Genomic DNA, 14,411 nt, shown 5'->3' with positions numbered 1-14,411 from the left:
TTTAGTTTTATATACTGTAAGTGATGTCACTGGCGCGTGATTTGTCATTGATGCGTCTGTTTTGAGACGACTGCATGACTAGCGTACAAGTAATGTATTCAAGGGTCGCATTATCAGCTCAGAAACCATTGGCCATGGACAGCAAGACTGAGCGAGTTGGTAATTTTGTTAACTTCAATCAATGCAATTCAAATTCATTAACTTTTAGAGTGTAGTCATTGCATCTGTGCATGCACTGCACATCTACAGTAATTGCAGTGTTGAGGACAGGTGCAGGAAAAACAGAAGATCAACATGCAGACTGCAGGTTCACCTGGTGATCAGAACATACATTTATATTTTGATGTGTGTGTGTGTGTGTGTGTGTGTGTGTGTGTGTGTGTGTCTGTGTGTGTATAAATATGATTGATGTGTAATAGCTAGATAAAAAAACAGAGTGTTCAGTAGGTCAGTAATCACAACAGTTCATAATAAAATATATTTATTTGAAATGACTGTCTTCAACCACAATGATACACTAGTGGACCTTACATTCTGAAAGTGCAAACAGTATATATTACTTTACCTTTTTACAGACGTTAATAAATCACAATTAATTATCCCATTTTTAATTATCCCATTTTTAAACATAGTCATCACTGGCAGTGATTAAAGTGTGTTAAATCATTGTGGAATCAGAATATTTACATACTGTACATACATGCAAATACTGTATATACACAATCACACCGGAAAAAAACATAATTTCTTTAAAGCACATTTTTTGGCAATAAAAAGATAAGAGTTGCGATTTAGACTTTACACAACAAAAGATTAAACTTTACATAAAAGATTACACATAACATGTGTTATTCTTTTCTAATAAAGACGAATGCACTAGGTGACTGCAAAAGCATTTGCATGGGAGAGGTACACAGTTATACATTAGTAATGTGATGCACTGTACCATGTCTGTCAGTAACTAAAAGTCAACACTTGTTTTAATGATATTATAAATAACTGTGTTAGTATATAACTGCTAACCTGGTTAAAGATGACCAATCCGTTTAACGTCCTATTTCATACTTCAGCTATTTAGAAATAGCACCTCACAAAGCATCGTGACTCGCGACGAGCTGAGCTTGTCAATATTAGCTATAGCTATATATATATATTTTTTTTACATTTTGAATGACGTGACAAATTTACACTAATAGGGCGCCGGCAGGTTTATAGTGGTTTAACCAAAAGTGACTTCATTGACCTCAGGACCACCACATAAATCAGGCACCCTGGTGAGACTAGCACTGCAGCAGTGCTTCTTCTCACCACATGGGTTGTGGAAACAAAAAGGGTTCACGAGTTGCTCTGGAAAGTTCATGAAATGTAACTTTTAAACGGATCATAGTAGTGTTATTACTGACTTCATGTTCAATGTACAGTTAACTGGGCAAAACCCATTGAGAACCATGCACTGAGATTAAGCTGCACTTAGTTAGAATGTTGATTTGGGCTATTCTCCAAAATGGTTCCTGTGCCAGTTAAGTGCAGCAGGCACATAATAAAACTCTCCCTGTGCCAGTAAGTGCAGTGAGCACGTCACAGGAGAAATAGCAGTGTAGCTTGAAAGGTATGTTAGACCAGTGCATCCCAGCCTGGTGTCCTGTCTCCAAAGATCACAGAGTGAGGCCATGTCTGTTTTGAGGTAGTCAAAAGGAAGATTTCAATGTAAAAAAATAATAAACATTAAAAAAAGGATATACTGCGTTAGACTGTCCAAGCTCAAAGCCAGTTTCTAGGAACAGTTATGCTTTAAGCCACAACATGACAATAACATAATTCAAAAGGAGGAAAGAAGAACAGGACTAAGGTCAGTTTGATTGCTTCAAAATATTGAAAGTGACTAAATGAGCTAATAACAATACTACTAATAATAATAATATACTTTGCTTTGTGTGAAATATGATTTGGTTCATATCAGGAACTTGCTAAATTATCAAGCCAAGGCAATTAGCCTTAGTGACATTTGTTGTTGGAGCTCACTTTCTAATGTCTTTTTACTTGCTTACTGTATCTAGTACTAATAACATACCATAGCTGCTACAGTATATTTGATATACTTGCTATCAGATTTGTTTAGGCATTTATTTTCATCTACATTTTATGTATGACGTTACTTATTCGTTTTTTACCTTATTATATATTATCTTATTCTCATATCAATTCCACCTTTACTTCTAGAGTAGACCTCCTGTGTATTGGTAAATTGGGTAAACCTTGGAATGCTTATATTCCTCATATTCTATTCAGACATTTTAAAATGTTGTTAAAGGAAATGAGAAGGAATGTTGTAGGTGTCTTACCCTGCCCGCAGCAATACATAGCAGGGAATTGTAATCAGTCTAGTCTGTCTAGTTTGTCTGACTTGAGAATGGACAGGCAAATTTTAATAAAACTTGGAGGGAATGATCGTGTACGATTCTCTGAAGAGAATATGTTTAAATAAAGTCTGCAGAGCGGACGTAGAATACGCACATCGACAGGCTGGGTGCTGGACTAAATAAACTTCAGTAGGTCATCTGACCTGATGAAGATCAAATAGATCGAAACGTTGTCAGTATTTCAATAAAGAACGTCTTTCTTATACCTGTGTTGTGCGGGCTCCATCCAATACCTACTAAATAAAGTCTGCAGCCAAATACATATCCTTTTGGGAGTCCTTGGCACAAAAACGTTTGAAAACTACTGATACTTAGAAGGCATTTGTAGAATCGGCCTCAGGTGTCAAAGGTCAAGCTCACAATCAGGACATGTGTAGAACAAGACATGTTGGTGTGGACACGGTTTGCACCCTAATGCACATTATTTGTTCATCCTATATTGTGAATGGCTTGAAATCTATTTCTTCCCCATGGGCATCTATTGATGCCTTTCAGCCACGTCCTTCAGAAAGACTCTAGCATAAAGCTGCAAAGGCCACTCTGTCGGCAGTACAGCTCTGATTATAGACCTTAAATCTAATTATGTGGCGACATAAGAGTCCTTGACAGTTCAGTTTCACTCACTGTAAAAAACAGACAAACTTTGAATATCAAGGGTTGCGATAATTGTTCTGAGATAATGTATGAATGCTTCATACTCAGACCAGACCCCAAATAATAGTGTTACCATCTCTGCAACTATCTCCATAATGAAGTGCTTTGATTCACAGATTACTGTACACACAGTATATTCAGAGTGTTCATTTTCAAATACCTCTCATGTCCAAAGAAATCAATGTCATGACCAATGGCCAATTTAATATATTCTAAATATATGCATACCGTGGCCAAAGATATATTCAGACATCTTTTATGCATAGAGCCTTCATAAAAGGTGTACTATTTATGTTTGGGTTATGTGGTGCACAAGTTGGCAACTGCAGGCCATAAATAATGCATATCCATAACTGTTTGTATATCTAGCTGGCTCAACCTTCTTGTCTTGTGTGTTGTGTCTTAAGTTAAGTGCGGAAAAACAGATTCCTGAGTCCATATTTAGTATGGAGTTTGGTTTGGAAAGCTTTTGTAGGTATCTAGCATTTTATGCAAGCATATTGTGCCAGTGCTGTGTTCTAGACTAGTTTAAGCCTTTACTAACCTGACATTTAAACCAAAGCACGTCGGGTACGTTCAGACAAGAAACAGGACTGGTCAGAGAACCTTCTGACCGTGCTGTTCATTCCCAGAAATTAGGACTATAACTGTGCTTCAATGATTTCAGCGCCAACCGCCACCTTAACATTATAGAGCTTAACCCTGGGTCAGTGTAAAAAGGAAGAGGTTACCCTAGCATGGCACCTGGTGGGGCTTACAGTGAACAATGTCGACGTGGGAAGGATCATTCCTCTTTGTGTCTTGTGCGGAATCGTTCCAGCAGCGCACGCAGGATGTTCCCAGGGATCTGCTGGTGCTGGTCGATGAGGGACTGGACAGCATTCTGCGCCTGGACACACCACACCAAGGACAGCACAGCTGAATTCAGCACACAATGTCTTCTGAACCCCTACAGTTTTCAAAAAAAAGTTAACCTATGTTTCTATGTCAGTGGTTCTCAAACCTTTCTTTTCATGTCAAAGACCCCCAAAATGATATGTATTTCACCTCGGAATCCATCCGCGGTGAAATACAACATACATACAAATCAATAAGCGGAAGAAAATATCTGGGTTATCACACCTCTCACAGCAGAACTAGTTTAAGGTATTTTGTGATCCTAATACTGCTTACTTACTTTCTCTGCCAGCTCATCAGCAGTTTGGTTGGGGTCATATGGGATAGGGTCACCCAAGTAAGTGCGGAATTTTACGGGGAAGCCCCCATACACTGGAGCTACGGGCAGCCGAAATCTCTCGTACACCCAACGGAAAAACCCTTGAAGGTGGGGGTGAAGCATTGACATACATTAGAAATAGACAACACAGAGAGATATGAATGAACAAAGAAAGAAGCAGATAGGGAGGGAGAAAACCATAAACAAGGATTGAGAGAAATAGTCCGGCAGTCAACAGGCTTATTTTGTTTAAAGAGCGAAATTTGGTATACTCGGTGCCCGTTGGAGCCTCTACACCGGTGCCCGTTGGGCACTGGCCTACTTGGTACGATGCAAGTTGGAAATGTATGCCCCACCCAGATATTATGTCTGTGTCCCTTAGACACACACACACACACACACACACACACACACACACACACACACACACACACACACACACACACACGGTGGTATAGTTAGATAAGATAGTCTAGTGAAGTCATGGTTTTGACGTCATCTCCTTCATGTGACATATTCACTAATGCTTCTAGAATTGCTACGTTTAGCGTATTGAGTTTTGTCACTCCAAAAACCAATACACTGAATGTAGGTTCCAGACTACGAGGTTGGAGGGGGGCGAATGTATTCCAATGACTCAACATAGTTTTGACTGCTTTTTTTCCTGTACTTACTCAGTGGTCCCAGCGACCGGAAGCCTTCCCGCACGTTTGCAGTAAACATCGGAATTATTGGCTTGAAAGAGTGACAGAAAGGCAGAGAAAGTAAATGAAATAAGAAATTGTAGGGATGAGGGATGTAGAGCAAAAATCATAACTAAGATTATATCTTAACAATATGAAAATAATAACCGAGTTTACACACAGTGCTTAACAATAATGTAGAATACTTGTCTTAAGTTAGTTAGAATAATAACTAGGCTAATAGGCCCTCATTTATCAACCGTGCGTACGCCAAAATATGGGTGCACGCCGAAATTGCCGACATTTTTGACATTTACCATTTCCGCCAAAGCTTGAAATTGAACGTGACAACGTACAAAATCGACGTTTGCTTCTCAGCTGGCGTACGCATTTTTTTCCTGTCTTACACAAGCGGAGCAGCATTGTCTGAACTGCTGACACTGTCACAGGCATCTAAACATATGTTTTCACTCCTAAAATGTTAATATAAAACGGTATGTGTATGTAAAAAACAAAAGAGAGATTTCCAACTTTACAAGTAATTAAAATCGCGCAATTAAAAACAATATAACATGTTTACAATGTATTAGTTTGTGCTTAATCAAACACTTGTTATGCGAGCGCACTTGTGAGATGATTTTGGAGCGCATGCGGACGCGGTGATGCGGCATATGCGATTATGATATTATTATTTTTTTAAAGGCATGAATGGACTGCACGCCTTTATTTCCAAGTGACAATGACAAGCATACAATACAGCTTGCCTATTTGTAGTAAGTACTAGCAGGCTATAGGCGTAAGGGGCTTAATCATTCACCATTTATAAGTGCTTAGACAGTTTTGACAGTTCAGATAAAAGCGAGATCATTTTCGGGGGTCGGGAGGACGGGACCGCGGCGTGCGTCGCCAACACATACCAGCGCAAGCGGCAAGCCTTCATCCATATGTTTATGATTCGTTCATCAATGATCAAATCACTACATAAACGTTGATTGTGAGCTGCCTTGACGACATGATAGCCTATCTCTCATGCAGGCATGTCACCCACAGGACTTTAATATCACAGCAGTGCGCAGTATCACGCCTTCGCCGTGCACTGCGCACGAATGGGTAAAATTAATATAGGCCAGCCTACAAACTAATTCCATTCATGGCGATGCGATGTCGATGTGTCATGTATATGCGTGCATGCGTGGACATGACAGCAAAGCAAGCGAGGTGAGAGGAAAACAGACAGGGTAGGCCTACAACTTTATTTAATTCATGCAGGTGTTCGTTCTTTATTTAACAAGACACCAGTGGGCTTGCAAGTTGCGTGTGCTTCTGCGTGTGTGTGTGTGTGTGTGTGTGTGTGTGTGTGTGTGTGTGTGTGTGTGTGTGTGTGTGTGTGAGAGAGAGGTGCGTGAGGCGGGCAAGGCACGGGAGAAACCTTTTTTCCATGGTTTCCATGGTTCCCACAGGTCGTAAACATGTGTTCAGTCGCAAAAACGAGGGCGAGGCTTGATTTCATAGGGCGTGCCAGATAGATTTCAGCCGTCACATTTATTAACGTCAGAACGAAATTAAGGAAGGATCAGCTGTTTGCGATCACTTTATAAATGCCGTGGCGACGTGGGTGTACTACGAAACCTGCACTCGAATCTGTGGCAGATTTTACACTCGATTGATAAATGAGGGCCATAGTGTTTAACAGCAGTGGATACAGTGAGTAGTGTATGTCTAAAAAATAAAAATTATAACAAAATGAACAAAATCAAACACACACACAAACATACCACTTTTGCGTCGATGGCGACTTGTGCAAATCCTTTCCGTTTCCCCCAAAGCAGTTGGTAGGTCTCGTCACTGAACAAAGCCTCCCTGACCCCGCCCGGAGAGATGCCCAATAGATGGCCACTCCGTAGGGCCCGAACACACTCCTCCTGGGGTCCGTGAATCACACTAAACACCTCCAACAGCAGCTTGAAGCCTACAGCAATAGAGGGAACACAATACAATAGAACATACTGTAAGAGAGGGAATTAAAGCCTGTGAGAAAACGTGAGAGAGAAACAAAGGCAAGAGTCAGATAAGGAGAAAGGAGGAGAACCGTTATTTTTTTCTCTGCTTGCAGGGTTACATGTGTGCAAAAGCAGCCAAACATACACTGAAATGCTACGATCACTAAAGACTTTTATAGACTGCAGGTGTAAAATCACTATTTCTGAAATGGATCCTTTTTAGACGGCAAACTGAATCAAAAAGCAGCTATCACCCATCATTCAGCCTTAGGCAAGAACTGAAGAAGCCAGAAGAAAAACATAAAAAATGCCATATTTTTTCTTCATACTTGCTCCCACTACCCCGGGCACTCACAGCGTTATTTTCTTCCCAGGCCATAGGCAAATCTTAGATAATAATAATATCTGGGACTTATATAGCGCTTTTCATGTTACTCAAAGACCAAAGATGTGTGTTGGCCAGGGGACATAAGAAAAGGACAACTTTATTAGAAAAGAAAAAGTAACATAAAAATTCAAACCAATAAAACAGTACATGTAATAGGTTTAAAACACGTCAGCTTGGGAAGGCTAGTCTAAACAGGTGGATTTTCAGTGTCTCTGATGTGTTTGTGGAGTGCATTCCAGAGGGTAGTGGCGGCCACAGAGAAGGCCCTGTCATAGATAGCTTAAAAAGCACATCCAGTTCTTTGCTGGTGCTATCTATGACTGGTACCTGTCATAGATAGCGTCATATAAGAACTGTGTTGCAAAACCCTGGCGATGTTGTCAGGTATGTGACTCTGTGTGAGTGTGAGTTACATTTGATAGCGTCCGTGTTTGGAGAAAACAAATTCGTAATTTTCCACCGTCCATCAATTGGTGCAGCTAACTGCTCTATTTCTCATGTGATTTTTTTTTTTTTTTTTTTCTCAATTTTTATCCCACGATTTTGTAACCCAGTTTTTCTTTTCACCCAGTGCCAATTATCTAAGTAATCCTGGGCGCTACACTTCTTCTGCCAACCTGGGGGGGCAGCGGACTGACCTCATGCCTCCTTCTATGCATGAGGAGTCCAAGCTGCTTCTTTTCACCTGACAGAGGGGAATTTCCCCGGCCGGACGTAGCGTGTGGAAGGGACACGTTATTCCGACCAGTTCCTTTCCCCTCCATCAGGCTGGCCAGGGGGAGGTAGTTTTAGAGACCAGGATTACGGCATTTCTTTGTGAGGGTATCTACCCTAGGGGACACGGGGAGAACATGCAAACTCCACACAGAAAGGCCCTATCGCCAACCCCCGCCTCGGGTATGGGCACTGATGACGCGGAGGAGGGAACACGCCGCCAGTGCCCACAGTGTCCCCAGCGGGAATCGAACCCAGGACCTTCTAGCTGTGAGGCGACAGCACTACCAACTGTGCCACCGTGCATAAAAACATAATTAATAATATAATTTCAATAATAATGAAATGGAGCTCCATTATCTAATGAAAGTCAATTTTGGAGTCCTTGTGTGACAAGAAAAAGTTTTAAACCGCATGAAACAGAACGCTTGAATAATCTAATTAACCTTGTGACACATTGTGCAATGTTCAGCGTTCAACATCAAATAATGCTTTATCTTACAGCGCGGCTGGAGCCAGTATGCCTGGAAGCACACATTGCCAACACGGCTGGAAAGCCAGCATCTCAGCATCTTTTTGTAGTTAGTTATTGGAAGCAGACAAGCGTATTAGTCATGGTTAGATAGGGTTTTGATTCAGCCCGTCTGTCATTTTATGTTTACAGTATAATGCTCAATAAAAAATGCCGGCGTGTGCTATATTCCCCTCCCGTGTGTGCATGTGTGCAATGTGCATGTGTGTGTGTGTGTGTGTGTGTGTGTGTGTGTATGTGCGCGTGTGAGAGACCCTTGAACTATGACATTAAATACACACAAACAAAGCTTTTGATTACTGGTTTTGGCATTGAAACAATCTAATCTAAGGGTCCTGAACTCCAACAATTTATCTTTTTTGCGATCATTGTAGTATCTGGGGCACGCACGCACACACACACACATTCTTGGCTGATTCCACAAAATGCCTTTAAAATCTGTAGTTCACCCACACTTTCAAGATCTTGAATAAATGTAGAGATGTATAACCTCGCAGCGCGGCACAAAGTGAGGGTGGGTTCAGTGTAAAAGCGGCCATGTCTTTTCGGCACCCCAGAGCTCCTATTTTGAAGGAATCCCGGGAATGATCGTGTTAATGGGTTAACCATTATGTTGATATCAGAGATGGGCTGGCAATTGCCAATTTGGGTAATATGCACACATTTGCCATTCTATCCTTGTAGATGTTGTTGTCCCACATGGCCTAGTAAACAATATGCATCACGTGACTGCACGTCCTCTCGAGGCCTACCGTACATTGTATGTATGTATGCATGTGTATGCGTGTCCATGTACCTGGGACCATGAAGACAAAGTGGTCAGCTACAGAGTGACAGGTGCGTCCTTTCTGGATGATAACATTGGCCAGGAAGTAGTAGTAGTCAATGGGGATAGCTCCATGGTAGTAAACAATCAACGCTCCACCTTCGTCTGGAACCTTCTCCATCCCATGGATTTCATAGCCTGGGAGATTGCAAAAGGGCGAGATGCATGGCGTATTTTTTATTTTTTAACTGCAAACACTCTATTTCATAGTAAAACCGAACCTGAGTTAGGCTACTGTACAACTGTACTGGTCTTTTGTCTACTCTACACCAAGTCTCACTACTGCCCAAAAATAGGCTATTTTTGCCTAATGTTTGCCCCCAGATTAGGGAAACTACATTTCAAATGGTTAAAGTCAGCCTACTTAAAGCCAGTCTATTTTAAGTACTTACTTGCAACTCATCTTTCTACCTTGGCAAGGACATGGGTCCATGCAAGAGGATTCTCACACCCTCTCTCACACACACAGTACAGTACGTGCAGTCTACACACGCACGCAGGCACGCACACACACACACACACACACACACACACACACACACACACACACACACACACACACACACACACACACACACACACACACACACACACACACACACACACACACACACACACACACGCACACACACACACACACACACACACACACACACACACACACACACACACACACACACACACACACACACACACACACACACACACACACTTACCATGCCATATGGCTCCATGTCCATCCCATATAATAGCCAGGGTCTTCCTGGCTCCATCCCAGAGGTTGTGAGACTGCAGCGCCTCTCTCAGCTGGTTCTTTCTCTGTCGGAGCAGATCAGCGCAACAGGAGGCCGCAATTATTCACTTCTAGATAATGACAACGTGGCAATTAGAGCAACAGCTCCTCTACGTATCAGCCCGTTCACAACCACCCAGTTGGCCATGTTCCAATAAATCTGATAACATCTTTGTAAATACTCTCCATCATTTAGTCTCAGAATAACCTCTGCATTGTGACTGCGTGAGAACTGAAGCGTCATCAACAACACTGTCTTAAAAAATACATGTGAATTAATGTCCCTGGTTGAAAGAGGCAATGAGAAGGAGCATATTTTTTTCCCATGTCAACAATACTGACTTCTACATAATGTTCACATAATCAACTGGAGAAGTTGATTATTGACCTGCCCACAATGTGGATTCGGTCACATCCGCATTGCAAACATTTGTACTACCTACCTGCCACACAGACAAATCAATCCGAGTTACCCTATGTAGCTTGCAGCTCTGCTTTTTATTGTTCTTTTGTCTGAAAATGTGTCATTCCTTTTAAAGATTTTTGAAAATATTTCTAAATAAATGCCAATTCTACTGATATTGACTTCCTCGCGACCCATAAACATGGGCCTGTGACCCTGGGAGAGTGGAGACGCTGCCTTCTTCTCCTACCTTGTAGATGTGGAGGAAGAGTATGGACAGGTAGAGCAGTAAGACGATGAGGAAGGGCAGGATGAAGACGACGGCCAGAGGGGTGAAGATCCACACCAGGTACTGCAGAAAGCTCAGGTAGTCCTCCAGACCTTCGATGCCCGCCCACTCCTGCCATGTGTGAAACACACACACCTGGGAGCAGATACGTTTCAGATACATTTTTATAATAATTTTATCAATAATAATAAATCTAATTATTCATTTAGTCATACATCATTTGATATCCTCTTGAATAGAGGGGTGACTGGTGCCAATTCAGGAAGTTTCCCATGTTTTGACCAATATTTTGTCTTTATCCTTAATTAGCGTCTTCACAAAATCCGGTGTGTATGTATTTATTAATATGTGAATAAACAAATAAAGCAAAAAGCGCAACAATCATTCTGGAAAAACTCAAGAGTTAAATAATTTCATTTACCGTCTTTTTCAAATCAGCCAGCATCAGTCCAGCTCATACACACACAAACATTTAGGGAACAATTGTGTAATCAATTACTTCATTTGGGTAGAGTGAGTCCCAGAGAAACCAAAAGTCCAGAGATCAGCGCTCTGACGTACGTGTGGGCACTCTCTAGTCTAGTACACACACACACACACACACACACACACACACACACACACACACACACACACACACACACACACACACACACACACACACACACACACACACACACACACACACACACACACACACACACACACACACACACACACACACACACACACACACACACACACACACACACACTATTTGTTCCACTGTCTGCATGGGCAGATATTGCGAAAACCCAGTAAACATTCAAAATTGTAAATGCAGGCTTGCCCTCAATGCCCTCAGTAACAGCATACCTGACTAACTACCTGAAAAAAGTGAGCCACACCCACAGCCATAATACTAGAGGGAGTGAGAACAACGATCTGGTACTACCCACTTTCAAAACAAATATGGGTAAATTCTCCTTCTACAGCACCGCCACCCAAGCGTGGAATGCTGACCCCCTCCCTCAAAAAAGGCAAATCACGATACATAACACAGGATGCTGTTATGATTCCTGTATATGCAAAGCATGTAAAACATGATTGGAAATATGTCATGTACTGCACCACCATGTGTGTGTGCATGCCAGCACGTGAGCACACACACACACACACACACACACACACACACACACACACACACACACACACACACACACACACACACACACACACACACACACACACACACACACACACACACACACACACACACACACACACACACACACACACACACACACACACACACACACACACACACACACACACACACACACACACACACCTACCAGGAAGGAGACTGAGTCGTCTGTTCCCCACAGGCAGGATTGATTGCCACTGTATGACATCCTGCTAGGACAGCTACTGTGGTCGGTCAGTCAGTCAGTCAGCCAGTCAACTAGCTAGCTGGCAGAGACAGGTAGAGAGCCAGCCAGCCAGCACTGGGTGGACGAGGAGATCCACACATCTGCTGTTCAGGCACACCTGAGTGAGTGTAAAGAGAGAACTTAGGCCCACAAATCATATACAGGTGGACAGACAGACAGTAACTACCATATTACTAACCTTTACTTTAATAGTGAACTTTAGCCTATTCAAACTGAGAAAGCATCTGTGTCATTGTAGATTTTAAGGTTGGCTATTTAACAATAGCAGATCTACAAGCTCACAGAACGTCACTTCGTGCCGCGTTGCAAGATTGTGCATTTGCTATTTTTGAACATTAAGAAAGACATTGTGGTCGGGTCCCTGGCATAAAACCTTTTCAGATGGGGGTCTGCGGGGTCTGCCAAATACATCATTTTGGAGGTCTCCTCGGCACGAGAACATTGAATTGACCAGTCACTAGTCAGTGGCCTTGTGGTTAGAGTGTCCGCCCTGAAACTGGGAGGTCGGGGTTCGATCCCCGGCAGGGTCATACCAAAGACTGTAAAATGGGACCCAAAGCCTCCCTGCTTGGCACTCAGCATCAATGGGTTGGATTGGGGGGTCAAATCAACTAATCAAATGATTCCCGAGCGTGGCACGGCTGCAGCTCACCGCTGTGGCTTACCGCTCCAAGAGATGGGTCAAATGCGGAGAACAAATTTCACTGCGGTAACGTGTGTGACAAATAGTACAATTTTGACTTTTGACTTTTTTGAGGTCTCCTCGGCACGAGAACATTGAATAACTACTGGAACATGATTTTCATTATTATACTTCGATATTGTACTTTTGACTCCACTACATGCTTATAGGAAGGGACTTGTTCGGACCCAAATGTATTTCAAATATAGTGAAAATACCCGATCTACAATTACTTGTATGACAATCGTCAACTAAAATTTAGTGATCATGACAGCCCTAATGCAGAGTAGCGACAAAGCTCCACCAGTCCTGAAATTACTGCTATTTAATGGCGACAGCGGATATCCATCCAGGGCAGCTTGATATGCATGCTTGAGACCTGGGTGTGCCCCAAACTAGTCCCTGCATTCCAACAGGTGTCAAATTAGGTGATCTACTGTATATCAACAACATACTGTAGAATACAGTGTTCTCAATCTTTTGGGGTGGGGGGATGCTGCAGACCCTCAGATGTATATTTGTCAGGGACCCCCGGCCTATAAGAGAATATTTGTCAAAGTCTTTCAAAAATAGAAGATCTACAATTAAGCTCACACATTTTTGAATACCCCAAAAAAGGCTTTAAAACCTGTAAAACCTGATTTTGCCTGGGACCCCCTGGAGCCAACTCAAGGAAATCTGAGCGTCCCTGGACCCCACTTTGAGAACTGCTGTATATATCAACTAATATCAACTCTGGCTACAAAGCTTTATTTAATTGCTAGCCAGTGCAAAGTAAAGTATTCTCAATATGTAAATAAAATAAATCAATAGTTTGTATCCAATTAGCTATAGTATAGCTATACTAGCTAATTGGATATTTAATAGCAGGGCTAATAACAGGTCTGTACGGTGCGAATAAATATGCCTATGTCTGTCAAGAATCATGTAAACATTGCTAACGTATATAGCCACAGACTTTATTTATGTTGGACACATGGCGCCGTCTTCTTCAGACTAAAGCATTACGAATCATTTGTATGCTTTAAATTGTGTAGGGAAAGCATAATAAACAGTCACCTGACAGCGAGCCAATTTGAATAACCTCAAGTACGTCGCCTTATTACACACACATACACAGGATGAAAACATCGCTTCACTCCAAGATCTTTTGCGGATGGTTACTTACTATAATTAAGATCTCGGGTTATGTACCGATATAACACATCCATGTTACAAATACACAAATAAATAAGAAACATTTTCCACCTACATCTTTTTGTTGTTGTTGATGATGTGTCACTTAATTCTCTCCTTGAGCTGGAAGTCACAAGTGGGAAGCTAGCCCGATAAGGAAGGCGACGTGCCCTGTTCCATCCGGAAGGTTTTAGATGTAACA

General features: G+C 42.0%; 1 protein-coding gene across 2 annotated transcripts; it reads right to left on the bottom strand.

Moving 5' to 3' along the window:
- Nucleotides 1-502: 502 nt before the first annotated feature.
- On the bottom strand, nucleotides 503-14,382 carry tmem68 (transmembrane protein 68). 2 transcript variants are annotated; one of them, XM_080777168.1, is made up of 10 exons: nucleotides 14,286-14,382; nucleotides 12,253-12,448; nucleotides 10,880-11,053; nucleotides 10,150-10,252; nucleotides 9,404-9,571; nucleotides 6,749-6,942; nucleotides 4,965-5,025; nucleotides 4,252-4,391; nucleotides 3,833-3,963; nucleotides 503-1,674 (listed from the first exon to the last, which is right to left on the bottom strand). In XM_080777168.1, exons 2-9 carry the CDS (start codon nucleotides 12,310-12,312, stop codon nucleotides 3,859-3,861), a joined length of 1,005 nt encoding a protein of 334 aa, XP_080633294.1. In that variant the 5' UTR covers nucleotides 12,313-12,448; nucleotides 14,286-14,382; the 3' UTR covers nucleotides 503-1,674; nucleotides 3,833-3,858. The 2 variants fall into 2 exon arrangements, with proteins under 2 accessions (XP_080633294.1, XP_080633293.1); XM_080777167.1 differs by lacking the exon at nucleotides 503-1,674 and having other exon boundaries at nucleotides 3,456-3,963.
- Nucleotides 14,383-14,411: the final 29 nt, after the last annotated feature.

Source organism: Protomyctophum bolini, assembly GCF_963924005.1.
Source record: "Protomyctophum bolini genome assembly, chromosome: 12".
In the NCBI taxonomy this organism is placed as follows: Eukaryota; Metazoa; Chordata; class Actinopteri; order Myctophiformes; family Myctophidae; genus Protomyctophum; species Protomyctophum bolini.
This window is presented reverse-complemented; position numbering and strand designations above follow the sequence as displayed.

What these genes read in the sequence shown, in the direction of transcription:
- tmem68 (XM_080777168.1), bottom strand. Translation starts at nt 12,312, where the DNA reads ATGTCATACAGTGGCAATCAATCCTGCCTGTGGGGAACAGACGACTCA. An exon ending in TCTTCCTCCACATCTACAAG is followed by an intron (nt 10,253 to 10,879) that starts GTAGGAGAAGAA and finishes CTGCTCCGACAG; the next exon opens with AGAAAGAACCAGCTGAGAGA. An exon ending in CCGGTCGCTGGGACCACTGA is followed by an intron (nt 4,392 to 4,964) that starts GTAAGTACAGGA and finishes CCCACCTTCAAG; the next exon opens with GGTTTTTCCGTTGGGTGTAC.